At 59.7% G+C, this 26,393-nt stretch overlaps 2 protein-coding genes across 4 annotated transcripts in view; both read left to right on the plus strand.

Annotated features, from left to right (window-relative positions):
* CRY2 (cryptochrome circadian regulator 2) overlaps window positions 1-5,195 on the plus strand; it is a 34,999-nt gene extending 29,804 nt beyond the window's left edge. For both annotated transcript variants that reach the window (XM_032413987.1, XM_032413989.1), the window contains exon 12: window positions 2,908-5,195. The gene's annotated coding sequence lies outside the window, so the exon portion shown is untranslated. The remainder of the gene's footprint in view (window positions 1-2,907) is intronic.
* A 2,796-nt stretch (window positions 5,196-7,991) lies between these two features.
* Window positions 7,992-26,376, plus strand: MAPK8IP1 (mitogen-activated protein kinase 8 interacting protein 1). Of its 2 annotated transcripts, none has more exons than XM_032413985.1 (12): window positions 7,992-8,172; window positions 18,767-18,872; window positions 20,767-21,060; window positions 22,663-22,744; window positions 23,033-23,845; window positions 24,030-24,105; window positions 24,668-24,840; window positions 25,054-25,163; window positions 25,258-25,374; window positions 25,466-25,536; window positions 25,672-25,770; window positions 26,051-26,376. In XM_032413985.1, exons 1-12 carry the CDS (start codon window positions 8,072-8,074, stop codon window positions 26,121-26,123), a joined length of 2,115 nt encoding a protein of 704 aa, XP_032269876.1. In that variant the 5' UTR covers window positions 7,992-8,071; the 3' UTR covers window positions 26,124-26,376. The 2 variants fall into 2 exon arrangements, with proteins under 2 accessions (XP_032269876.1, XP_032269877.1); XM_032413986.1 differs by lacking the exon at window positions 7,992-8,172 and adding an exon at window positions 17,141-17,634.
* The last annotated feature ends 17 nt before the right edge of the window (window positions 26,377-26,393 follow it).

Genomic DNA, 26,393 nt, shown 5'->3' on the forward strand with positions numbered 1-26,393 from the left:
GTATTTGAATTAAACCTGTCCCTGAAAAGGGCATTTTTAACCAAAAGCAAGCCAATGCTGTTAGCAAGTATGTGGATCCATTATTCACATGATCTCAGGAGTGAAGGCAGGCCTCTTGTCCGCTCTTCCATAAAGGCCCCATACAGACCCTGGACAGCCACCGTGGAGTGCCATTGCCCAATGAACTAAGTGCATCCTTCCCTTGTAGGATCAAGATGGAGAGGGAGCCTGGAAATCCTTAGTCTGTTAACACATACCCAATATCCTCTGAGCCACTCACCTTCTGTTGCTAAGCCCTAGCTCTATAAGCAGCTATTGGAAGCACTTAAGAGACAAATTTGCCAGAAGCTATGACGATCACTGGCTACAATTAAACAATTTGCCTACACAATTAGATTGCCAGGTGTTTGATCAGAGAATCTGGAAAAGAGGAGGCTTTCTCTCTCCCTAGTTACAAGGACTTCATTGCTTCAAACTCTAGATCAGCCCTGTCAGATCTACTATGCATGCCCCAAGTATAATTTTAAATTTCTAGTAACTGAATTGAGAAATAAGTGAAATTAATTTAGTAATATATTTTTTTCCAACCATATGTAGGCATTAGTTTGCAAACCCTATTGGTGTTACCCATGCTTCGGAGAGTCTGATAAAGGTTGGAGCCTCCCCAGAAAGTGGTAGCTATTCACACACACACGAAAATGTGCACCAATCTTCAAGGGCCTCATGGATTGCCCCTTAAGCCTATCCTTGGACCACTAAAGAGTCCAAGAACCCCAGAGTAAGAGCCTGTGTTCTAAGGAATCTTTATACACTCTTTATCTTCCCCTATCCCAAAAGGTGGAGAAAACACGATAAACAGAGGTATCAGGAAAAGGACCTGTTCCGGTATGCTCTCCAATCCTGAAATTTGCAGTTTCAGAAGCAAAGTCATCTCTGGCTTAACAGAGGCCAGAGCGAGACCTGTGTGTAAAATATATATCACAGCATGTCTCAATAAACATGTGCGTGTTTTAGAAACTGATACATTTATTTATAGGAAAAACATGGCTAGCTTATTATGGTACAAGCTTAAAGGAAAAAATTTATTGAAAATAATACATATGTTAAAGAATGAGGCACTCAGTACTAACCCATTCAAGTACCCGCCCTCACGTTTGCTCTTTATTTTCCCTAGCTTCTAGATAACTTATCATCATCCAGATAAAATCTTCTTCAGATTTCACATTTGTCTTCAAAGGGTTGCATGTGTCAGAAGACTGATTTTGAATCTCTGACTCCAGTGTCTTTGACTCTTCAGAGCATTTTTCCCTCTTCTGTTAAATTCCGAAGTTCTGTTGTTGCTCGGATGTGTATTGGCCTTCATGCCACCATGTTGAGTTTCCTTTTATATCCTCTATAAGTCTTGATGAGCAATACTATGATAGATTGCTTCATGGTAAAAATACGGGTGCTGGCATCAGACCTGGGTCTCCTGGCTTGGCTCAGCGACTTTTGATGCTGTCATCCTGGGCCACTTGTCCTCTCTACCTTCTGTTTTCTCATCTGTAAAAATGGAGACCATATCTTCAGGATTAACAGGATCACAAGCTATATTAGATTGTGAGGGCAGCCATAGTAAGGTGCCACTGAGTGGGGACTTCAACAGCAGAAATGTATTCTCTTGCAGTTCTGAGGGCTCGACATCTGATAGCAAGGTGCTGGCAGGTTGGTTTCCTCCAAGGCCTCTCTCCGTGGCTTGTAGATGGCTGCCTTCTTTCTGTGTGTGCCTGTGTCCTAATCTCCTCTTCTTATAAGGTCACCAGTCATATGGGATTGGGGCCTACCCTAATCACCTCACTTTAACTTAATTACCTCATTAAAGACCCTTTCTCCAAATACAGTCACATTATGTGGCACTGGGGCTTAGGCCTTTAACATATGAATTTGGGGGAGGACACAGTTCAGCCATAATACAACTGTATAGGGGCGCCTGGGGGGCTCAGTTGGTTAAGCGTCTGCCTTTGGCTCAGGCCATGATCCCGGGGTCCTGGGATCGAGCCCCGCATCGGGCTCCCTGCTTCTCCTTCTCCCTCTGCTACTCCCCCTGCTTGTGCTCTCTCTCTCTGTCAAATGAATTAATAAAATCTTTAAAAAAAAAATACAACTGTATAGTGCCTGACCGACCCTACGTACAGTGAGCCTTATTATCATCTGCCTCACCATCATTTAAGCTAAAAACCTTTAATGGAACCCCGCATGTCTCTGTACACTCTGAGATACACTAGAACGATTTAAACAGGCAACCCAGCATTATGACTGGCTTACCCTGTCCTCTGTTATCAGGCATGAGGCCATTTCTTCCCTCTGCTCCAAGTTCAGGATGTTATAAATACTGAAAATGACTCCTCCTTGTGTCTCCATGATACACCCCCCCCCCCCCAGTATTCTCACACAGTGCCAGGGTTCTTTTGTCTCTATGTGGAAATGTGCTCACCTGCTGATTCTAAACTCAGTCATTGCCTTTATCTTCAAATTACTGGTCCCAGCTGGCTTCTCTCCTCCGGCTTGTTTTCTGAGTGTCTCTGGCAGCTGCCACTGTGCCTCGATTTGAAAACTGCCCTTGTCCTCTGAGCGAGTATCACCCAAGGCCTCAGGTGAGTCCGTATGGCCTCCTCCTCCTGCCCTGAGCCCCGGAACCAGGGAGGCTCAGAGGGCCTGCAGGGAGAGCTTGTCCTGCGTCACTGCCTCCGAAGGGCAGTGGTCAGGCCCCCGGTGGCATCCCAGGTACTGTGGCCCATGCAGTTCACGCCAGGCTCTTCCTAGTTCCTGGTCTGATTGTCCCCGGAGAAGCGGCCCGAGGAGTTTGTGTCCCCGGGCAACCGAGCAGCCTCCTGAGCGCTCCCTTGTGCACTTGTTTTTCTCTCGCAGCCGCAGCACTGAAGCTCCGTGAGCGAAGCCTGGGAGCCCGAGCAGCCGCCGCGGCAGCAGAGTGCGACCTGCAGCAAAGCTGGTCACCGACCGAGACGGAGCGGACATGTGTGCGTGTGTGTACGCGTGTGCGGGGGAGGGTGTGCCTGTGTGCGTGTGCATGCATCTGTTTACACTCTTGTGATTCCGAACACTGCTTGGGCTGGAGGGCTACGTGTAGCAGCTTCACCTCAGCCTCCAGACGCCAGGCTGGAGGTCATGGCGGTGACTTTCAGCCAGACCTGCCCCTGGGAGCCAGCTGCCTTGTCTGAATAGAAGAGTAGCAGGACCCTAGCTGGGATTCTGGCATCTGCCCCACCCCACCCCATCCCTCTCTCATCACAGCAGACTGAGGAGCAGGAGGGCAGCATTGCTGGCTTTTGTCCAGAGCATAGGATTCTAGAAGCAGCCAGGGCCCTGCAGTGTTCCTGCTTCATGACGCGGAAGGCTGGGCAGGCTGGAGGGGACAGATGCTGTCCAGATACAATCACCTGGTCTGGCTTCTTCCTTATTTTAAAATTTCCTGCCACTGGGTCCTCCGGAGCCCTCTCAGGCATCTGGGACTGAGCGTGAGGCTGTAAACAGATCTGAAAACCTGCCACCATCATCGGGAGGTGCACCCAGATACCTGACCAGTGCCATGTACACCGTACTGGAGACTCTAGCCTAAAAAGTGCATCCACCTTTCTGGGGCTGAAAACCTCAGGTTAGGAATCGAATCCCAGCTTTTACTGTTTCTTCCTCAGAAGCTGAGCGCCAGCCTCAGCGCTGACTGTGGAGACTCAGCGCCTCCACCAGGAAGAAGCCAGGTTCCTGGTGGCAGAAAGCCCCCTGGCTCCCCTGGCCACACCACAGCGCTGCCACGGAGGTCAGCTGACACCCAGCCGGGAAAGCCATTCTGTCCCGTGGTCTGTAGGCCTCTGGGGCCTGCCTGGGACTGATCAGCAGCCAAGCTGCCGTGTCAGCTCTCCCAGTAGCTGGACACCAAGGACCCCGGCAGGTGCACTCGGGTGGGAACTGCCAGGGACAGTTGGGAAATGTCCGAGTTGAGATCTCACCCAGGACACCAACCCTTCCAGAGGCAGCAGGTGGGAGGTTTGACCCAGAGAAGCCAAGGCCTTGCATTCCAGGAGTGGCCTGGCCTCCCACCTCAACCCTCCCACTGTTGAAGGCCTGTGTTGAGAAAGACATAATGAAAAGGACTGTGTGGTCAGCTAGAGCAAGTCTTCCTTCCACCCTGTGGCCTGCACTTGAGCCACAAAGTGTGTGTGTGTGTGTGTGTGCGCGCACGTGTGTGTGTGTACGTACAGGTGCGTGTGTAACTGAGAGGCTAATTCCTCTTTGGGTTTTTGTCCTCATGTGTAACATTAAGCTGGCCTCTGGGCCTTTTCCTCTCTACCTCCCCTGTGACCTTTCCTAGCCTCATAGCTGTTAACTCCCTTGGCCCTTGCCCTGTCCCTCATTGTCCTCCTCTGTCCTCGGACCGGAACCTTGGGGTCAGGCCTCTGTTCCCTCAGCTGTCCAGCACCTTGACAGGCTTCTTCCTGAGATGTCCTCAGGTTTTCTCAGCCAGAAAGCTGCCTTTAGAGTCCAACTGTTGTATGTATGTTACCCCCACTAGAAATGTCCTGTAATCATGTGGGGGAAGCAGGGCACGGGTGATGATGTCTATTCAGAGCATTGAGTTGGGGGCTTCTCTGTTCCCCTAGCCCCAACCAGGAAGAAAGAGGATTGGGGGCTGTTGCCAGAAGAGGAGGAGAGCGAGTCTGGAAGGGCTATTTTGAGAAACTGAGAATGCCAGAGGGCTTGGGGCCAGAGTCAGGACTTGTTTAGCAGCACCTGCAAATACCAGGATGTTTCCCTTTTCCTGCCTATTAGATGATGGCCCTTTTCCCTGAGGTACAAGTTGGCGGGACCACCTCCCCCTCCTTCACCATCCCTGGCAAGCTGGCCCATTCCCAGTGGAATAGAGCGGTCCACTCCCGGAGCTGGGAGGGTTGGGGTAAGGGGAGGGTGCATCCAGTGGCCCAGAGCTCCACGATGGCTTCATGCCTCCCCTCTTCTGGCCCAGCTGTCCCCGGGGCTGCCACAGAACATTGACCCAAATCCTAATCCAAGGGCCAGCATGGGGAAGAGATGGTCGCAGGCAAAATGCACTTTATACAGAGATTTTCTTATTACTGGGAAGGTGTGTTTCTCCCACAGTTTGTGAATATTCACTTGTTTCATAAATGTCTGATCCTGTCTGAGCAAAGCTGTGTTGTCGTCAATCTTGTGGGAGGTCTGGGAAGGAGTCAGTAAGGCTGAGCCTGAATGAAGCCTTATGCCAGACCATCTTGGTTCTGCTGGAACCAGAAGCTTCTCACCCCTCCTCAGACTCGGCAGGGAGGAGAGGGATGGATAGAGATGGAGGAAGCGGGAGGCCCGTAGGTGAGCAGGCAGGACAGACTAGTGGCAGCTCCAGAGCTTGGCCAGAGTTGGGGGGTCAGTCAGTCAGAATGGTACAGAGCACTGCAGGCCCAGGATGAAGTTCCTGAGTGCCATCCTGCAGTGACTCAGCCTCTCGGGCCACTTTAAGCCCCAGGGCCGACCTCAGGCAGCGGCAGGGTTCTCTCCAGGCCCTCAAGCCTTCCTTCATCTCAGCTCAGCCACTTGAGCACTGTGTGGCGTGGAGGGGATGCCAGCGGCACACACTGACGCTAGCTAGGTGCTGGAGACCTGCCCACGGCCAAGCCCAGGGCCTGGATGCTGGCTTTGTCTCATGGCATCTGGCCAGAGAGTGGCCTCTCTCTGCAGTGTACGTGGGCTTTTCTACGATGGTTTCTAGCCTTGGATCCCTGGAAGAGTTTTGTTAGCTCACACCACACCCCAACTTCATGTGGGCAGGGGCTCAGACAGGGCCCAAGAATACACAAACTGCCCTGCACAGAGTGAGAAAGGGGGGAAAGGGAGGAACTTGGCCCTGGGATTCATCTCATTCTTAGCTCTGCTTTGAAGCTCCTTCCCACCAAGACCTGGACCTGTCCTTCCCTCTCGCTTCTCCTGGCTTCTCTCTAATGTGGCTTTGGCTTGGCCTCAGGAGCTACAATAGCTTTGTTCTTGAGCAGAAGATTCTGGAAAATGGAGTTGTCTTACACACACACTCCTGACCTGAGGATGCTCCTACTTGAGGCAAGCACACACTCTTAAGCAACAATTATTAGCCACAGTGGCAAGACTGCTTTCCTGCGAGCAAAAGCCAGGCATCTGAGCAGGAGGTGGTTACTGTTTGGTCCTAGTGAAAGGAGGCTGAGGGCACTGGGGTGGCTCAGTTGGTTAGGCGACTGCCTTCGGCTCAGGTCATGATCCTGGAGTCCTGGGATCGAGTCCCACGGCGGGCTCCCTGCTCAGCGGGGGGTCTGCTGTTCCCTCTGACTCTCCCCCCTCTCATGCTCTCTCTCGTTCTCTCTCTCTCACATAAATAAATAAAATCTTAAAAAAAAAAAAAAAAAAAAGCTGAGCCAGGATAGCAGGAAAGGTAAAGTGGCCACTCCTCTGGGCCCATAGGCAGGGAGAAGAGCCTTTGGCACTAGGTAATAGGATGTTCTCGGGGTTGGAGGTGGGGAGCTGTTTCCTGCAGGGCAGGTGCCTGCAGCTCCTTTCTGGGTGCTACATTGAAGGAAAAGGGGGTGACATCAGTAAGCAGTCCAGATTTGCAAATAAGATCCCACAAGCTGTGAAACAGTTTGTTCTGCCCCTTCTTCAGAGAGAGGTAAGGACAGGGCCTCTGCAGTTCTCAGGAGGCCAGAGAGACCAGTGAGGTTTGGTCAGAGGCTCTTGACCCACCAAAGCTGGGGCCCTAGCCCTGGCCAGCAGTTTGAGTGTCCAGCAGTCTACGCTCTGTAGAAGAACTCACAGGCTTAGCCCTCTTAGGGGATAGACCAGAAGGGACCCATGGCCGAAACTGGCAGAGGTTAGACATGCTGGAGGGAACAAAAACCACGAGAAGAATCCGAAGAAGTCAACTATGGCAGCAGGAAGAAAGGCTGGCTCCTAGTCTTAGAATGTGAGAAGCCAGCCATGGGGTGTCTGTGGGTGCAAAAGAGAGGTGCTCTGCAGGACATGCAATTGAGGTGCTAAGTGAAAAGTGAGAGAAATCTGGAAAGGTCCTGGTGTGAGGGAGGAGAAACTGAGAGAAGCCAAGAGGAAGGGTTCAGTTCACCATTAATAGCTGAAGGGGCTGAAGGGGTGCTTGGGTCAATCTTTAGCGAGAAGACCCTCTAGGGAAAGACCATGAGAGGGTCTCCTCAAGATAAGGGGACAGGATTGGGTGAGACCTGGATCCTAGCAGGAGGCGGGGTGTTCCCTGCCTCCGGTGACAACATACTTGTATCACTTTTCATCCTCACCACAACCATGAGAGGGACCATTATTGTCCCCATTTCACAGATGAGAAAACCAAACTTAAGTCTGTGAAGTCACTAATGCAAGGCCACACCACCTATTCACTTGGAAAGCCAGGCTTCACACCACCTGACTCCAAACCTGGCTTGCTCTAGGAGCCCACACCCGACACCATCTCGCCTTTCTCTGCCTTCCTCCAATGGCCCTCCTTTCCTGTCCGCCTTCTTTGTCTGCTGCTGGGGACCAACTCCGGCCCTGGGAACCAGGGTCCCGCCATTAGTTCCCTTATACCCGGGCGCTAGGCCCACCCGAGGGGCAGAACCCGCACGACACGAGGGCCTTGCCGGATGGGGAAGAGGGCAGAGGAGTCAGTGTGGGACTCAGAGCCGGGCTGGGCCGAGCCCAGGGGCCGCTGGGGCCGCCACTTCAGCACCTCGGAGAGCGCCTGCGGGGCGGGGCTCGCGGGGCCGGGGGCGGAGCGGGGGCGGAGCGCACGAGACCCCGGCGAGGGCCCGGGGGCGCGCGGCCGAGCTCGCGCCAGTCCCGAGAGCGGCGCGCGGTCCGGAGCCGCGCCCTGCCCTGCGCAGGTGCGCCCGCCGCGCCCGCCCCAGCCGGAGCCCCGCGGCGGCGGCGGCCTCTCGCCGCGCCCCCGCCTCTTTCCCCTCCGCCGCCGCCGCCGCCGCCTTCGCCGCCGCCGCCTCTGCGCCGCGCTCCGCCCGGATGGCCAGGGCTGTGCCGGAGAATGGCGGAGCGAGAGAGCGGCGGCCTGGGCGGGGGGGCCGCGTCCCCGCCTGCCGCCTCCCCGTTCCTGGGGCTGCACATCGCGTCGCCGCCCAATTTCAGGTGAGAGTCCCCGGCCGCCGCGCCCCGCCCTTCAGCCCGGGCTGATCTGCTCCGGCTGCCGCGCCGCCCCCCACCCCGGCCCCCAGTCCCCAGCCCCCAACACACACACACACCGATCCCGAGAACGAGAGGGCGGCGTGGGGATGGGGTCTCCTCCCTGGACAGAGTCCCCAGAAACCCCCCTCAGCCTCAAGTCCAGGCTGATAGCCGCCGCATAGCCAGTGGTGCAGCTCCTTCCGCCATTCCATGTCCTAGGCTAGGAGATTCCGAGCTGGAATTGGAGGAGGGGGCGCGGAGGCCGCCTTGTCCTCCACTTTGGGACTGCGGCAGGGCCTGGGGTCTGGATTGAGATCCCGGAGGAGGCAGACAGGCTAAGGCTTTGCTTATGCCCAGTCCGAAAGCTTCTGAATAGAGATGGGAGCAGGCTGGGGTGCCTCGTGGGTCCCAGTTTCTCGGGGCAACTGACAACCTTGGTGCTGGAAGGAGGAAGTCGTGGGCCCCTCCCCCAGCCCTGTCTGGTCAGAGGGGCCTAACTCCCAAGACTGGCATGGCCAGGACGCTCTGTAGATTTGAGCAAGCACTGACCTGGTCAGGTGTGTGCAGGTGCAGAAGGCTCAGTCTCATCCAGGAGACTCCACGCCCAGCTCTGGTTGGGGAAGTCTGGTTTGGACAGCCCAGGAGTAGCCAAGGACATTGGGTGGAAGGTTTTCCTGCTGGAGCAAGTACCCAGGACCATGCTCTGAGCTCCCCTTCACCCCTCTCTCCGCCCACTATCTGGTATTGGGAGGTGGATTTTAGAGAAGTGGACAGTGGATGTTGTGGGGAAGGGATGGATACCCCTCCATCATAATCCTGGCCCCGTTTGGAGAGGAGGAAGACGAGGATGTAACTGCTCCAGAGCCTAAGAGGAGGCCTAGACTTACCCCATTGTTTCTCCATCTAATGAGCTGGCGCCTTCCCCTCTCCTGGGACCCTCACCCCAGCCAGGTCCCAGCTGGGCTCTGGCGCCAGCCACTCTCTGACCAAGGGGTTGCTGGCTCCCTGGCCCTCAGGTGGGTAGGGACCCCTGGGGATCTCTAATGGCATCATCAGCGCTGGAAACCTCCCTTGAGGCCCTGAGCTGAGGAGCTGGGAAGACCAGAGGGAGGGGACCAGATGGAGGAGGCCAAGCGTGAGGGCTCTGGGGCTGGGGCCTTTGTGGTTGGTGCCTCTGGGTCATGAGGCTGAGGTCTGAGACCGGTTCCCCCTGGCATGACCCGCGATGCCGAGAGGCAAATATTGTCTGCCTACCAGGAGGCCCCTCTGCAGTGGAACAGCTTAGAAGAACCTGGGTTCAAATTTGAGCTCCACCACTTTCTAGCTGAGTGACCCGCCAGTCCCATCTGTCAGGTGAGCTAATTAATATTGATTCCTTAGTGTGCATCAAGTCGGTGTTCAACAAGTGTCTGCCCTCCATGCTGGTGAGCATTTATGTAGCTCATTACTGTTCAGAACATTCCCAGTGCAGGCTCGTTTACCCTCATGGGCGTGGGTATCAGTCTGCCCATTTTGTAGATGACAAGATTGAGGTTCAGTAAGGCAGTGGCTTGCCTGAGGGCCCCCGAGGAAGTCAGAGCCTGGGACTGTCTGTGTGTGTTCAGGCCACTCAGCCTCCAGGCCCTGTCTCGGGTCCAAAGGACAGCCTTGCCTCCCTCTACCTACTTCCAGATCCCCAGTGATGGTGCAGGTTATCATGGATGCTTTAGTGAGGGGAACCGATGAAGTGGACACCAGCCAGGGAGAGTGTTCAGTCGGGGCCAGGTGGGCGAGAACAGCAGTGCGCCAAGGCTAAGGCGTGGGCCAGCCCTCTAGGACACCATGGCCTGGCTGTGGGGACAAGGCCAGCTTCTGGGAATAGTAAGGGCACTGTCTCCAGCCCCACATGGCCCGCCCTGCCTGCTCCAGCAGCCCCCGCTGACCTTTCCCTTGTCCTGCCCCGCACAGCCCTTCACCCAGTTCGGGTTAACCCTGGGTGGTTACTGCTCTCTCACGGCTCTTTGGTGGGGTCATGGATCCCACTGGCCCGGGTTTGCAGTCTGGCTCAGCCTTCCTAGCCGTGTGCCCCAAGACTGGGCACTTAACCCCCTGAGCCCCTGTTTCTTCTCTACGATGCCAGGGTTGGCTCCCACTCAGGACGGTCCTGGGACCCGGATGGGACAGCACGTGTTGGCTGTCTCGAGGGCTGTGGAGAGCTGCGTTCGTGCAGGGCTGTGGTTGTTACTACGCGTGCGCCCCCCGCACCACTGTCCGCTTCCAGAAGGCAGAGGACACAATACCTAAATTTTGGTTTGCGCAGTGCCCAGCACAGAGTCGGTGCTCAAGAATGCCTTACTGGTTGATTATGCCAGGATCAGGTGTACGAGGGCCTCCTGGAGCTCCGAGAGTAACAGACTGTGCTGTCAGAGGATAAGGAGGGGACGCGCTGGTCCCTGGGAGGCGCTCACTTTGCCCAGCGCCCCTCCAAGGGCTTTCTGCGCAAGAGCATTTCATCCTCACCAGAGCCATATAAACAGAGCATTACTATTATCCCCACTTTGCAGCTGAGGAAACTGAGGCCTCCAGAGGCTAGGTAAGTGGCAGAGCTGGGGTTTGGATGCAGGTAGTCTGATTTCGGGGCCACCCTGAAAAGAGAGCCCGGGACTAGTAGGGGGAGAGTGTGTGCAGGGAGTAAGCACACTGTAGGCGAGGAGGCTGGAGAGAGAGCATCCGTTTGTTGCTAGTTGGTTTAAATAGATAGGTGTTCTTCTTCTTCTTTTTTTTCCCTTCTGATGATAGAAACACTCCAGTCAGTTACCTGTAGTTGTAGATGTGGTACTGGGGGAGGGATTTCACTTATTTGACACACTGCTGTTATGATTTGACTTATTTCTACAAGGAGCATAGGTTACTTGTGTAACTTACAGAATTAGAAGAGAGAATTTAAAATTCAAGTGATACATGTTCATTAGAAGGAAAACTCTAGAAAAGAGACTTTAGAAACATAGCCTTTGGCTACACTGAGCTGGGGGCGGGGTGGGATAAAGGGGAGGGATGGTGGGACGGGCCATGTGGGAGGGACGAAGGATGCTCAGGGAAAGTACAGGGGGCCGTCTGCTCTGGACATGGGGGAGGAGAGCTGTGGATGAGGGGACCCCAGAAATCGGCTCATCCCGACCGCCCCCTCCCCTTTACTGAGGAGGAGACAGGAGAGGGTGAGTGGCTTCCCCAAGAACACACAGCACATGAGTGGCAGACCCCAGGCCTCATGACTGCCCGGATGGTGTGGTTTCGACCTCCCCAAGCTGCCTTGCAGATGAGAGATGTGGCCACCGAGAGGCGCAGAGACCTCCTCGTTTATCTCTTCACGGGATCGTACACACGTGGCCATTGCTTCACTTCCCTCACCAAATACTTGCACTTTGGCGGGCTCCCTGGACAGATGCTCCAGAGGCACAGCCGTGGGCCTGACTGTCATGCAGGTGTAGAGGGGAGTCAGACAGACAGACGAGGCCTTACCAGACAGGCTGGCCGGTGTGACAGTGGCTGAGGCCAGAGGCCCAGGGGAGCCCAGGCCTGCGGGTCAGTGGGCCGTGGCAGAGATTTAGCAGGAATGGCAGCATTGGATCGCTGTCTTCGGAAGGTCACACCGGCCGCTAGGTAGAGAATGGCCAGGCAAGCAGGGAGACCACCGGGAGGATGGCCATCCTGCGTGTGACAAGAAGGGGCAGGAGAGGACGTGAGGACGATTTCAGGGGTGGGAGGGTTAGCCCACTGGGTGAGGTATCTGGTTGAAGGGGTTGGGGAGGCAGGAGTCCAGGATGATGCTGGGCCCCTTGGAGATGGGTTGCCCTGTTGGAGATGAGAGGCTTGGCAGGCAGGGAGGCGACCTTAGTAGACCTCCTGAGTTTGAGGTTGGTGGCCACTGGGGACCCGACTGGAGCATTCAGGCAGGGAGTTGGTTGGGGGCCTGGGGTCACTGGAGAGGATGGGGCTGGGGCCAGAGACCCTGGGAGTCTCAGCTTAGAGAGGTGGCCCCGAAAGCCTCAGAGAGGACATTACTACCCAGGGGGCAGCAGAGAGCAGGGAGCTGGTGTAGGACGTGGCCACCAGGCTGGTTCCAGCAGCCATGTTTCGGCTGGGGGAGGGGTTCTGGAACCGCTGTTGCTGCTGGAGCCACCCTCCCCCCAGCTCCGCGCCCTGAGGAATCCGGGGTAGAATGTGCTCCTAGCGAACCCCCACAGTGGGGCCAGAGTGTTGACTTGCCTCACTTGCCCAGACATGACCACGCAGGGTCCCCGCCCCCCGCCTCTTTGATGTCAGAGCCTTGAAGTCGGTCTCTGGATTCTTGGCTTGGGGCGCCCCCCCCGGATCCTACAAAATGGGGTCACTGCCACCATCCCCACTTAGGGGTTCTTACCCGTTCTAGGATGTTGTCTCTGTCCCCTGGCCCTCCTCTTGTATTCATTCGCAGAGTCTTCTCCCAGCCCTGACCATAGGCCTTGCCTCGTCCGGGCACCCAGAGCAGCCAGCACCATCCTTCTTCCTCTGCCCCGCGTCCCCTTCCTCCTGGCGGTGTCCCGGGGCCCGGGTTCTGTGCGCGCATTGGAACAAGGGTAGGGAGTCGGTGCCAAGCGGAACACGAGGGCCCCCTGCCCTCAGGAAAGCGCTCCACGACAGGGCCAGCAGCCCAGACCCCAGGTGGGAGCCTGGGGCCAGGCTGGCATGACCCAGTCCAGAAGGCTTCTCGGGGGGAGCAGAGGAGAACAGATCTCCCCAGGTTCCACCAGGTCTCACAGGCGTGTCCGTGTTCGTGCTTCTTGCTGTGTGATTCCTCATGTGAAACCATGGGGTCCTCCGTTCCCTTTGCTCGTTATGCCAGCTGCCGTTTTCCACATTCATACCCAGGCTTTATACCACTCGTCCGAGAGACTGGGTGATATTCCAACCCCCGACAGCCCCCGTGCTGAGCTATTTGGTTGTTTTCAGTCTGCAGTTATGCAAAATACGCATCCTTGGGTATAAAGGTTTCCACATGTGGGATTGTTTTCTCAGGGCACCTTTTCAAAAGCCAAATCACTGGATCCCAGAGTTTCAGCTACATTATCAGCACCAAGCGCTATAAACCCATCAGACACATTATAACCCCAAGTAGGGATTGGCCCTGAGGACTTGTTTCCGGGGTTGGACTCAGCGTTTCATTGGTGAGGACGCCAGCGTGGACATGGTCAGGGAGGGAGGTAGAGACTAGAGGAATAAACCTCGCCTGACCCCAGTGTCCACTCAGAGCTGAGGGCTCACCCCCACCCCGCCTGCACATTCTACCCCGGATTCTGACGTAGGTGGGAACACAGAAAGTTGCACTGGAAGGACAACTGACTTAGAGAATTTTAAGGGGAAAATTTAGAAGGACCTTTGGTTCACTCAGTCAACATTTATTAAGTAGCTACCAGGCACCACATTGTTGATCAAAACAGACATGGTCCTGCCTTGTGGACCAGCTGCCTCCAAGGGGAGCCCCCCACTGGTGGCAGAACCCAAAGCTATAATCACAGCGATCCAGAAACCCCAGCAGGTGCGCCTAAGAGAGCCACTAGCAGGGCTGTTTACCTGGTCAGGGAAGTCAGGGAAGGCTTTGAGGGAGCTGGTGGGGCTGGAGGGGGGTGGGCAGGGTGGGGGGAGAGACGATGACACCCTAGAGTGGAGGGGGGGGCCCTCCTGCGCCTTCAGGCCACAGGGAATTTGGGCCCCTTTCCCTAAGGGCCAGGGAAAGCTACTAAGGGATTCTGAGCTGGGGAGGGGTGACCAGACCAGATTTGCGTGTCAGATGTTGCATTTGGTTGCCCGGTGGAGAGTGGCCTGTAGGGGAGCCAGCGGGAAATGGGGACCCTGCCTAGCTGAGAACCCATTGGGAGCCAGCTGTCGGCTCAGCACGCACAGGGCCACAGAGGGACAGGCTGGACACTGGAACTACAGATGCTCTCAGTCGTGAGAGCGGCCTGTGGGCACCATGGCTGGGACCCAAGGTCCCTCAGGGGCATCCTGATGCCACTTCCAGACAGCCAGGAACGGGGAGACAGGAATGGCCTCTGGACAGCCAAATGCCTGGCTCAGGTTCGGCCTTGCTCAGCTAAAGCCTTTGCCACTTAACCCTTACTTTGCACACACTCCTAGCCCAGCCCACTCCCGGGAGGAGGAATTGGAGAGGGCTAGGCTGCTGTTGGTGGGACGAGGATAGCAGGGAGACGTGACGGCACTTGGAAGGGAAAAGGCCACAGAATAAGCACCTGCGCACAAGGGCATGTTTGTTCATTTTGGAGAGCTCATCGCAGGAAGAGGTGGGGAGCACTGGGGGCGGCATGTTTAGAACGCAGTGAGGACCCAGCTTGGCCAGGAGAGAGGACTGGGGCACCAGAGTAGGAGGTGAGGTTCATGCAGGAAGAGGGGACCTCGAATATAAAGATAGACTCCAGAGGTCAGGGAGGTCCCAGGACAGCAAACTCATGACACAGAGCCACCGAACGGTAACCTGGATGAGACCTCGGGAAGCTCGGGCAAGCAGGTCGGACTGATGGACAGGCTGCTTCTGAGGCCTCCAGATCTGGAGGTGAGGGACGCCGACCTGCGGGGGGTTGTGTGATGCAGCTGGAGGTGGCCCCCTGGTGCTCAGGGCTCCAGTTTGCAGGGGAAAGGTGGGCTGGTGGGATCAGCAGGGGACACCCTTCCTCCTTCCCCTCTTCCCTCCTCCCCTCCAGCTTCTTCTTCCTCCCTTCCTCCCCACAGTTGCCTTCCTTGAGCCCAGAGGGCCCAAGGGTCTGTTAAGCTTCCCCTCCACGAAGCCCCCCCCCCCCCCCCCGCGGAGACCCAGAACATCCAGTGCCTGGAGAAGCGGAGCTAAGGGCAGAGGCAGGGCAGGTGGGGGGTGACTTGCAAAGGCGACTGCCTGACCAGTCCGTCCCCTTGTTCCTTGCTTGTGACCCCCTCACAGCACTCCAACTCACAACCGCTCCGCTCTGTGAATCCCCAGCGGCGCCCTTGAGGGGGTACGCAGCTATAGGTCGCCTCACGGCACCTTCTGTCTGAGCCCTAGGGCTCCGCATCTGCAAAATGGGCAAAATAAGACCATCTCCCCAGGTGGCGGTGAGGATTGAAGGAGACGCAGAGCACGAAGCCCGTTGGCGGCCAGGGCACGACAGCTACTCAGGAAATGGAGCGGCCAGTCCTAAGTGAAGGAGCCAGGATTTGATCCTGCGCCTCCCGTCCCCAAGCCTGCTGCGGGGACCGTTCTGCCGTCCTGCCGCACTTAGGAGAAAAAAGTCAGATAAGAAACCCCCTTCACCTGCCCCACTGGAGCTGGAAGCCGGTGTGGGCTTTCAAGCCCGGCCCCATGCTCCTCCCCCCGCCACCGTCCGGTTAACCTCAGTGCCCTTCGCTGTAAAGGAGGCTACAGCTGTCCCGCCTGTCCCCAGACCTGCCGTCCCGGGCCGTGGGATACAGGGTGATGCTGAGGGTGTAAGGACGAGCTGAGAAAGCTCCCCTGCAGGCCTGCCCTGAACACTGTGGTTGGGGAGGGGCAGGCAGATGCTAAGGCTGTCTGCCGACAAACATCTGGCAGGCGTGTACTCGGGGCCTCGCGTGTGCAAGATGCCCCACCAGCTCTAGCCTCCAGGAGCATGCGGTCCAGCTGGAGCCGGGCGGGTGGGGGCCCGCGTGCCTCACCTGCTGGGTACGAGGGTGGGCAACGTCAGCTCCATCCACCTTTGGAGCAGCCTGGTGGGGTGTCTGATGGAGGCCTGGTGCTGTCTGTCCCCCCACACTGCCTTGCGTCCACGCAGATGGTGACACCAGCCACAAGTGAGGGCTTGCCCGGGGACCAATGAACATTGCCAGGCGGGCTGTAAGGCACAGGCACAGGGGGGCTAGGAGGGCTTCCTGGAGGAGTGGGCTTAACTGAACCTTCTTCCAGCAAGCACAGCTCGAGAAGCAAGCCCTGGACTAGAGCCGGGGAGGCAGGTGCAGGAGGCACAGGCAGCCACACCCAGAGCTGGAGGCCTTGAATGCCAAGCCAAGGGGTCGGCCACTAGCAGGGAACCTTAGGGGGTTGTGGGGGGGGGGCAAAAGGGTGGTGTTTCTGGCAGCTTTGCAGGGTGGTGGATGGGGTGGAGTGCTTCCTATGGGGGCACTGAGGTGAGCAGGCCAGTGGGGAGGTCTGGGGCTGCAGAGACAGGAGCTGGGCCAGGACCCGGCAGAGAGGAGGAGGTGCAGAGGTGTGCAGGGATTCCTGGCAGGGCAGGGGGCACCTGAGGGCACCTCTGGGTCAGATGCCCCGTGACCCTGCAGCTCCCTGCTGCTGGCAGAGTCCCAGGAGGGCCTTCTCTGTGACTGTCCAGGCAGCCGGGCTGTATTGGCCACCTGCTTGGTGCCAGCCACTGGGTTCTCCTCCCCGGCCTCAAGGAGCGCCTCATCTGTCCAGCTCCCTCATCCTGGTCAGAAGCCCTCTCTGCTGTTCCCTCCGGGGCCTGCCAGCTTCTGTGGATGGCACTCCACGGTGACAGAAGGCTCTTTACCTCCCAGCCCTGCCCTGAGAGGTCCACACCTGGTCTGCCCTTAGCCCCGGTTACGGAGCCTCCTGTGCCCATAGGCACGTCCTGGGTGCTGAAGGATGAAACTCTGGGGAGGTGGCAGGGTTCTGTCGTGCACCCAGCTTGTCGGGAGAGGCAGTCCAGACCCTCCTCGGTCATCCGCCACTGTGTGGATGCTGCCTGGGCCCGCAGAAGCCTCCCCGAGGAGGTGTGAGGGCTGAGCGCGTTGCCGTGTGGATGGGGGCGTCCATTCATGGAGAATTTCAGAAGCCCCCCATCTTATCACCAGGCACCCTGAATGTGGTGCTGGCCCTTTAAAGCAGATCAGGGCTGGCTTTTGGGGGGAGACATCCCAGATTTCCGCCATCTGCTTATGAGCCTGGGCCAGGGAGGGGGACCACCGCAGCCCCCGACAGGGGCATTAGAAGGGCAGGTGGAGCCGGTGGCTTCGATTGCAGTAACCCGATCCCGAGGGGGAGGTGGCAACCAGGGGCGGCTTCAGCCTCAGCGCCACTGCGGGGCTGCCAGGCTGGGAAGGCAGCGGCCTGCAGCTGAGGGCTGGGCTGGGAAGCGCTGGGGCTGGGGCCCGGGTCAGCAGCCACTGCCTCTTCTGCTGGCCCATCTATTTTTAATGAGCTCCCCAGGGTTCTGCAGCGGGCAGGATGCAGACAGGCAGGCCCAGGCAGTGGAGGCCCGAGGCCCCAGCCCTGCCCTGAGCCCTGGCCTCCCAACCTTTCTGGGCATGAGAGGGTGGCCCTGGGGCCCTGCAGCCCCCCGGCCGGGCAGGGCTCTCCATGAAGTCGGTGCTGAAGATGGACTCGAGCCCAGACAATGACAGCTGGTTGGAGGATCAGTGGGAGCACTGGTAGGGCGTATAGGGATTGGTGGGGGGGGGGGGGGGGCCCGGGGGGGGGGGGCCCCGGGGGGGGTGGGGGTTGGGGTGGGGTCGGAGGGGGGCGGGGGGGGGGGGGGGGGTGCGCCTCCTAGGTCCCCCTGGGGGCTGGGCGACCACCTCTCCTGGGTGACCTTGGACTCCTGGGTGTCCCTTGCTGTGTGCCTCAATCTCCTGGTCTTATTTGGAAAAAGGCTCAGAACTGGCCCCAACTTCCTGCAACAGAATTCTCCCAAACATCCCAGCCATACCAAGCCAGGTGGAGTGCCCGGGGCTGGTGGTGAGCCAGGTGCTGGGGACAAGCCCACAGTCGCTGCAGTGGGGTTGGGGACACAGCGCTGGCCTGGGGGGCGGGGGGAGAGGGTTCTGGCACAGCCAGTTAGAGTTGTGGTGCCGATGTGCTTTGGTGTGTCCCCGAGCTCACGACACCTCTAGCCCCAACTCTGGGCCTTCCTTGAGCCCTCTGCAGCCTTCTGTTCAGGGTCTGTGCTCTGGGCAAGCGATTTTGTGGTTGAAGAGATGAAACGAAGAACCCAGAATGGGGGGGTGTAGTCTCTCGTGGAACAGGCTGAAACTCGCCACATTGACGCCACATTTCCCTTCACTTGCTCCCAGGGCTCAAGAGGCTTTGGCCTTCCTGGGCTGGGGGCATGGAGCACTCTCCTGAGGCTGGGGAGGGGCCTCTGCCGGCACCTCAGGTTTTGTCGCTGCAGGGGTTGCACGGGGAACCCCCTACTCCAGGTATCCCTTGGAGTCGCTTCTCAACCCTGCATTGTCCGTGGGTGAACTGGCCTCAGCACCTGCCCTGACCCTGGGAGGCACTTCTCTGGCCGAGCTGAGGCTCTGACCAGCTGGGCCTTCCAGGCACTGCCTCCTGGTTGGCAACAGAATGGATAGCTCCCAGCCGGGAGCAGCGGGAATAACCTGGAGCCTCCCCTTTCCCTGCCTGTTACCCCTTGCCTCAGCGCGGGTGGACACCAAGTCCCATCCTCTGGGGGCTGTGATCTGCCTTCAAGGGGCCGCCCCTTGGAAGAGGTACTAGGAAGACCTCAGTGGGCTAAGTAGTGCCCCTGGGTTGGTAACTTCGGCTTCCTATGCTCACCAGGCTCACCCATGACATCAGCTTGGAGGAGTTTGAGGATGAAGACCTCTCAGAGATCACCGAGGAGTGTGGCATCAGCCTGCAGTGCAAAGACACTCTGTCCTTGCGGGTAAGAGCCGGCTCTCAGGAGCCCCGGGGGTGGGAGGACGGTGGGGGACAGGGTGGGTCGGGACAGGAGTGAAGGCATCCCCATATCTACAAAAGGGCCTTCAGGGTCTATATGGCATCCTCATGAAATGAAGTGCTCCATCAGGAGTTTTTGGTTGTTTTTGCCAGGGGGGCCAAGGCAAGAGGCAGCTTCCTCAACTGCCCACAAGAAGGGAGAGGGCAGGAGGTCTTCAGATGGAGGGCAGTAGCAATTAGGGCCAGGCTTAAAGGAAGAAGGGTCAGGACTACCCTAAACCCTTTCCAGAGCGGCCTTGGCAGAGGGCCTGAGGCAGAGCAAGGGTGGAGTCTGGTGGAATCTGCAGTGCTTCCGGACAGGAGAAAAAGAGCCAAGGCACTCCCTCAGCTGCCATTGCACCAAACCACGCCACACAGCCCCGCACACCCTCCCTGGCCCGCCGTTCTGAAGGCTCCTCCGGAGGGTTAACCCAGCATTGCCGCTGCTTTTGGCCTCCTGGCTTTGTCAGAGGACAGATGGCTCTGTCCGTTCCCTGAGTTCTGAATCCTGCCAGGAGGTCCTCAGCATCTGGGTAGCTTGGGTCAGACAGGGATCCCCCTGTGTCTTTTTCAGAACAGGAAGAAGGGGCCACTGGCCAGGAAACAGGAGGCAAAGCACAGGACTAGGTTGCAGAGCCCAGAGCTTCTGGCAGCCCCCAGCAGGGTGGGTGGCCAAAGCAGACGTGGTATTAGGAGAACGGTTAGCAAAGGAGAGCTGACGTGTGAGCCGGGGGGCGCGGGGGGTGGGGTGCCTGTTTCCGGGTGACCTCCTGTTGCCTGTTACGGAGATTCTGTAAGCTCTGCCAGGCAAGAGGAAACCAAGGGGTGAGGATGACCCTGCAGTACCCCCTGCCCCAACCCTCCCCGCTCTGGCCAGGCCAGCAAGGGTGGGGAATGGTCCCAGGGCCCTGAGGTAGCTTCTCTAAGGTCACACACCTGTTCCGGAATTCCACACCACGCCTTCATCCAACACACACCAGCAGAGTTTTGGAGAGGGTGGTCCCTGCGACCAGCCAGGGCCCTGAGGCAGTACTAGCTGGAGGTGTACCCTGTGGGGCCTTAGACAAGCTCTAGGGGGCTTTCACACACTGTTGCCACTGAGTCCTCACCTCCCTGGGAAGCTGGGAGGCAGTTAACTGGTGAGGGAATGGGGGGGGGGGGGGCGGGCAGGGGTCTGTCCAGGGTGCCGGGGAGTTAGTGGCAGAGCTGAAACTAGACTAGAGTTATCGAGATTTAGGATGGCCTGAGGGAACACTTCAGGTTGGAGGGGCCTCGGACTGTGAACAGGTGCCGCGTCCAGGTGCCCCCCTCGCCCCTCCCCCGGCACCCCTCTTCCGGCCGCGCTTAGGTCCTCCTGTTCGCACTGCCGCCCTCCCTCCATCCTCCGCCTGGCTGAGACTGTTTTCCCAGTTTTCCTCGCTGCCCCCTTCAAATACTCACTCCCCCCCCTCCATCCCTTGTGGGGCCCGAACTCCTTGGCGACCCTGCGTCCCCATGGCAACAGCGGTGACCTCACTCTGGGCTCGGCTTACAACCCCGGTGAGGTCACTGGCCGTTGCCAAGGGAGAGGGAGGGTGCAGAGAGTCAGGAAGGCGGGCACCGTGGGGAGGGGACGGTGTGGACTGCCAAAGGCGCCGACTAGATTGGGGAGCAGTCGGTTTCGCGCATCCTCGCGGGGGGCGGGAGGGCGCGGCCCCCTCTCGCCGGGCTCCCTGCCTCTCTCCCGTGACCTCCCCCTTTGCGGCCGAGGTAATGGACTCGCCCGGGCGGGGGCCGGTGCGCGGCGGCCTCGGCCCCGCCCCGGCCCCGCCCCCTGACGCCCCTCCGTCCGCGCCGCGCAGCCCCCGCGCGCCGGGCTGCTGTCTGGGGGCGGCGGCGGCGCGGGGAGCCGACTGCAGGCCGAGATGCTGCAGATGGACCTGATCGACGCGGCGGGGGACACTCCCGGCGCCGAGGACGACGACGACGACGAGGAGGAGCGCGCAGCGCGGCGGCCGGGAGCGGGGCCGCCGGAGGCCGAGCCCCGCCAGGAGCCCGCGCCCCGCGGCCAGGGACAGGGCCAGGGCGGCGGGGACACGTATCGGCCCAAGCGGCCCACCACGCTCAACCTCTTCCCGCAGGTGCCGAGGTCTCAGGTGAGGCGCGGGCAGCGTGGGGCGGGGCTGAAGGGGCGGCGCCCTGAGGGCGGGCGCCGGAGGCGTGGGGGGCGCCGAGCAACTCGCGGCCCAGCCCCGGCCCGCGGGCTAGAGGAGTGAGGAGGGGCTGTGGGAGAGGGAGCCGCGGGCGGGCGCGGGGAGCAGTCGGCCTGGTGAGACTTCCCAAGGGGGAGGGCCCAGGGGAGGTGGTCTCCGCGGGCAGGTGGGATCTGCCTTGAGGGAGAGGGGCCAGGTCGGGCCGACAGGGTTTGGACCCTTGAGGAGTGTTTGAAGGAGTGAAGGGAGCGAGAGGGACAGTGGAAGGATCTGGTAAGGAGAGCAGTGGGGGCTTAAGGACAGAACAGAGCTTTGAGGGCTAGTCGCAAGGGTTTGGAGCTTGGGACCTCAGGCTGGGGCAAGGTTTCCCCTTTAGGGTGTGGGGGTCCTGGTGAAGGGCAGAAGCAGGCCTGGAGAAAAGAGCATCTACAGTGGTCGTTGCTGGGGGAAGGTCATGAGGAATTGTGAAGAGGTGGGCAGGCAGTTCGAGATGTGGGCAGCTGGGAATTCCCAGAAGGCAGGGAAGAGGCATGGGAGGCGGAGCTGCTTGGCTGAGTTGGGGGCCCAGGGCCCCTGGGCTGGGTGGCTGGATGCCAAGGAGGGTTGAATAGGGTGGGGGAGAGCCGGCTGTGGCCCTTTGTCTTCCAGGCCCAGTCAGGAGAGGTACAGAAGAGGGACTCAGGGAGGTGGGGCTGTTGGTGGAGGGTGCAGGGGCTGCAGGCAAAGGATTGGTCCCTTTCCCAGAATCCTCTGGGGTGGATTTTGGTAGCCAAACTCCTGAATGTGAGGGCCTATGAGTGTGTTCCCAGGGGAGGGAGCCTAAATCGTTTGTGGGGACCCTTGTTTGTAGGCATGGTGGAGAGGGGTCCCAGGGCACCAACGATGTGGGATGGGCGGCCTGGGAGATCCAGGAAGGAAGGCTGCTGACAACTACATCTGTCATTCCTCAGTCATGTGCTCCTGGAGGGGTGGGGGAGCCATGCTATTGATTCATCATTTGGATGATTCATCCCGGCCCCCCAGGCCAGCTGCTGCGAGACCCTTCCTTGTCCTTTTTTCAGCTTCTCCTAGAATATCGCTACCCCTTCCCTAGGCCATAGCTTCCTGAGTCCCAGGACTTGGCTGGAAGTGAGCATCTACCACGTAAAGCCCCCGTGTCTGGGACTGGGGGTCTGGCTCTGTCCTCACACGGCTCATGCTTCTCCCCCTCTCCTCCTCCACTCACCAGCACACATACTGGTCTTCTCCACCTTTGCTGAGGCTGATAAGAGCATCTCCCCAAGGGTTGGCCAGCTTCCCTGAGCCAGGAGGGAGAGCCATCTAGAGCCATTAGGTCTGGCTGGGAGGGCTCTGATTTGCCACCTCTCCTGGCTGTTCAAGGAGGGTTGGGGGTGAGGCCCTTGGCAAGTGTGTGTGTGTGTATGTCTGGGGGTGGGGGGTGCAGCAAATGGCCAAGGGATGGCCTGATGGGGGCAGGGCCAGGGCCTCCCTGTGCCGGGCACTGTTGACGCCTTCTGTCACAAGGGCCTTTTGTTTTCTGTACAGGACACACTGAATAATAATTCTCTGGGCAAGAAGCACAGTTGGCAAGATCGGGTGTCTCGGTCATCCTCACCCCTGAAGACCGGTAAGTCAGGACCCTTTCCCTAACCTGACCTTCCACCTGCCCTGACTCAGTTTCTCCTGCAGAGAGCAACCCAGCAGGCTCCATCTTGCCGAGGTGAGATAAACCGCCCATCCCACAGCCTTGAGCAGGCCCATCTGAAGTCGGCTGGGACGGGAGTGAGAGCACTGGCCCCAGAGCCCACCGTGGCCTAGCACCCGGGAGCCTTCCCGTGCTCAGTGGAGGGGGCGGGTGGCCTGGGAGTCAAGGGCGAGGCCACCTGCCTCGAGCACTGACCTGCCTGCCCTCCAGGGGAGCAGACGCCTCCACATGAGCACATCTGCCTGAGCGATGAGCTGCCGCCCCCGAGCAGCCCCGCCACCACCAAGGACCGAGGCACCTCCACTGACAGCCCCTGCCGCCGCAGCACCGCCACGCAGATGGCCCCTCCCGGCGGCCCCCCCGCCGCCCCCCCGAGCAGCCGGGGCCACTCGCACCGAGACCGCATCCACTACCAGGCGGACGTGCGGCTAGAGGCCACCGAGGAGATCTACCTGACGCCGGTGCAGAGGCCGCCGGACCCTGCAGAGCCCACGTCTGCCTTCCTGCCGCCGGCCGAGAGCCGGATGTCGGTCAGCTCCGATCCAGACCCTGCGGCCTACCCCTCCGCGGCGGGCCGGCCGCACCCCTCCATCAGTGAGGAGGACGAGGGCTTCGACTGCTTGTCGTCCCCTGAGCGGGCCGAGCCACCGGGCGGAGGGTGGCGGGGGAGCCTCGGGGAGCCGCCGCCGCCTCCACGGGCCTCGCTGAGCTCGGACACCAGCGCCCTGTCCTACGACTCGGTCAAGTACACGCTGGTGGTGGATGAGCACGCACAGCTGGAGCTGGTGAGCCTGCGGCCGTGCTTCGGAGACTACAGCGACGAGAGCGACTCAGCCACCGTCTATGACAACTGCGCATCTGTCTCCTCGCCCTACGAGTCGGCCATCGGGGAGGAGTACGAGGAGGCCCCCCGGCCGCGGCCCCCTGCCTGCCTCTCCGAGGACTCCACTCCGGACGAGCCCGACGTCCACTTCTCCAAGAAGTTCCTGAACGTCTTCATGAGCGGCCGCTCTCGCTCCTCCAGTGAGTCTGCCGCGGGCACGGTGGGGGGCCTGGGATGGGGCAGCGCCGAATCGAGGGTGTTCCTGGAAGGTGGCCTTGTCCATCTGCTTCAAGGTGTCAGGACTGAGAGCCTGCTACCTGTCCCCCCCACCAAACCTCAGCGGAGCGGGTGGGTTCTCCTCCAGCTCAGCCCCCTCGCTTGCAGGTGCAGAGTCCTTCGGGCTCTTCTCCTGTGTCATCAACGGCGAGGAGCGGGAGCAGACACACCGGGCCATATTCAGGTAAGAGCCGCAGGCTGGGCCGGCCAGGCAACAGTGGGGCCACCCGTCCCGGCCTCTGCCGTCCCTGCGTGGCCTAGACCCAGCGCTCACGCTGGTGTCCATCCGTCCGCTCAGCCCCAGGGGGCCAGGGTCCACCCTGGCGGAATTGAGGGCAGTGTGGCCTGGGCCGTGCCACCAGAGCCCGAGACCGAGCCCCACGTCTGGCGGGGGGCCGGAGCCCAGGGAGGGGGCCCGGCAGAGATGATGCCCAACCACGCACAAGGCACACCCCTGCCCGCCCTCCACAGGGAAGTGCTCACTTCCTGTTACCTCTGTGGTTCTCGAGTGGCTCTGGGCACCTCCTCCCTGAGCCAAGTTCCTGGGCGACAGGTGCCCGTCTGCACGATCTTGCTCTTTCCCGGGAACTAGCATGAGCACAGGCCCAGGAGACTTTGCGGAGGTTTATTGAACCGGTGCCGCTCTGGGGGCCACGTGCCCCCAGGGCTGGGTGGGGAGCCGACAGGTGACCCGGCTGGGGAGGCCCTGCGGGTGAATTCCTGCCTTGCCCTTGTGGGGGGGGCAGGTTTGTGCCTCGACATGAAGACGAGCTGGAGCTCGAGGTGGACGACCCTCTGCTGGTGGAGCTGCAGGCCGAGGACTACTGGTACGAGGCCTACAACATGCGCACGGGCGCCCGGGGGGTCTTCCCCGCCTACTACGCCATCGAGGTCACCAAGGAGCCGGAACATATGGCAGGTAGCGTCCTTTCCCCTCCTCGGCGCCACCGGGCCCCCCACACATTCCCCCTTTGCTGCCAGGTGACTTCAAAGCCCCAGGGAGGGCCCTGGCAAAGGGGACGTTAGGTGCGTCTCCCACCAAGAAAAGGGAGGCCCGGCCGAGGTGGGACACCCGGGGACTGCGGCCCCTTGTGCTGGCTCAGCCAGCCCTCACTTCCCGGTTGCTTTCCAGCCCTGACCAAAACCAGCGACTGGGTGGACCAGTTCCGGGTGAAGTTCCTGGGCTCCGTCCAGGTTCCCTACCACAAGGGCAACGACGTGCTCTGTGCTGCTATGCAAAAGGTGCCTGTTCCCCGCGCCCCCCCCCGGCCCGGAACCCCCGCCCTCTCCTGGGGAGAGGGGCGCCCAGTGCCTGATGCCCACCCCTCACCCACAGATTGCCACCACCCGCCGGCTCACCGTGCACTTTAACCCGCCATCCAGCTGCGTCCTAGAGATCAGCGTGCGGGGCGTGAAGATCGGCGTCAAGGCTGATGATTCCCAGGAGGCCAAGGTGACCGCCCCGGCCACCCGCCCCCCTCCAGATCTCCCACCTGTGGCCCCTGTCAGCTGATGACACTCTGCCTTTCATTTCCCTCCTGCAGGGGAATAAATGTAGCCACTTTTTCCAGTTAAAAAACATCTCTTTCTGTGGATACCATCCGAAGAACAATAAGTAAGTGGGAGGGGACAGAGAGTGATGTGTGAGGGGACGGCCTGGGGCCGTGTCGGTCGAGTGCGGGTCTGCGAGTGTGTCTGGAGGGGGCTGAGCCCCCGCACCGCCCTCAGACAGATGGCTCTCCTCGCACAGGTACTTTGGGTTCATCACCAAGCACCCCGCTGACCACCGGTTTGCCTGCCACGTCTTTGTGTCCGAGGAATCCACCAAAGCCCTGGCAGAGTCCGTGGGGTATGCCCGTGTGTGTGTGTGTGTGTGTCAGCCCCAGAGCACGCGCCAGTCCCCCTCCCAGCTCTGCACGCCTCGTGGTCTCGTAGCTCCCGACCGTGTTGGCTGTTGGGCCCCTCCTTCAACCGCAGAGTCACGCAGGAAGTACCCCGTGGGGACAGCAGAGCGAGCAGCTCCCTCCCGGGGAGCCCAAGCCCTGCCCGGGGAGCCCGAGGCTCCAGGTGAAAAACCGTGGGTGGAAATGGGGTTCTTCCCGTCACCTGGGTGTCCGCCTGCTTCTTAGGAGAGCATTCCAGCAGTTCTACAAGCAGTTCGTGGAGTACACGTGCCCCACGGAAGACATCTACCTGGAGTAGCCGCGCCACCCCGCCCTCTCCATCCCCAGGCCCGCAGGCCGCACAGGGACACCTGGCTGCTGACGGGACGCGGCGCCGCTTGAGGAGGGGCGCCCGTCACCACCCGAGGACGGGGAAGTGGGGGCCTTTGGCCGAGGGTGGGGGAGGGCGGGGTTTCTGGGGAGAGGCAAATGCAGTTTATTGTAATATATGGGACTAGATGCATCTATGGAGGACAGAGCAGGCTGCCCGGGGACTGGGAGGCGGCAGGGCTGGGGGGGGGGGGGGGGG

Source organism: Phoca vitulina, unplaced genomic scaffold (genome assembly GCF_004348235.1).
Source record: "Phoca vitulina isolate PV1807 unplaced genomic scaffold, GSC_HSeal_1.0 scaffold16, whole genome shotgun sequence".
Classification (NCBI taxonomy): Eukaryota; Metazoa; Chordata; class Mammalia; order Carnivora; family Phocidae; genus Phoca; species Phoca vitulina.

Bases quoted from the DNA above. Each gene is read 5' to 3' on its own strand.
- MAPK8IP1 (XM_032413985.1), top strand. From the start codon at position 8,072: ATGGCGGAGCGAGAGAGCGGCGGCCTGGGCGGGGGGGCCGCGTCCCCG. The intron at 8,173-18,766 runs GTGAGAGTCCCC...TATGCTCACCAG, and splicing joins GCGTCGCCGCCCAATTTCAG to GCTCACCCATGACATCAGCT. The intron at 25,537-25,671 runs GTAAGTGGGAGG...CTCCTCGCACAG, and splicing joins TACCATCCGAAGAACAATAA to GTACTTTGGGTTCATCACCA.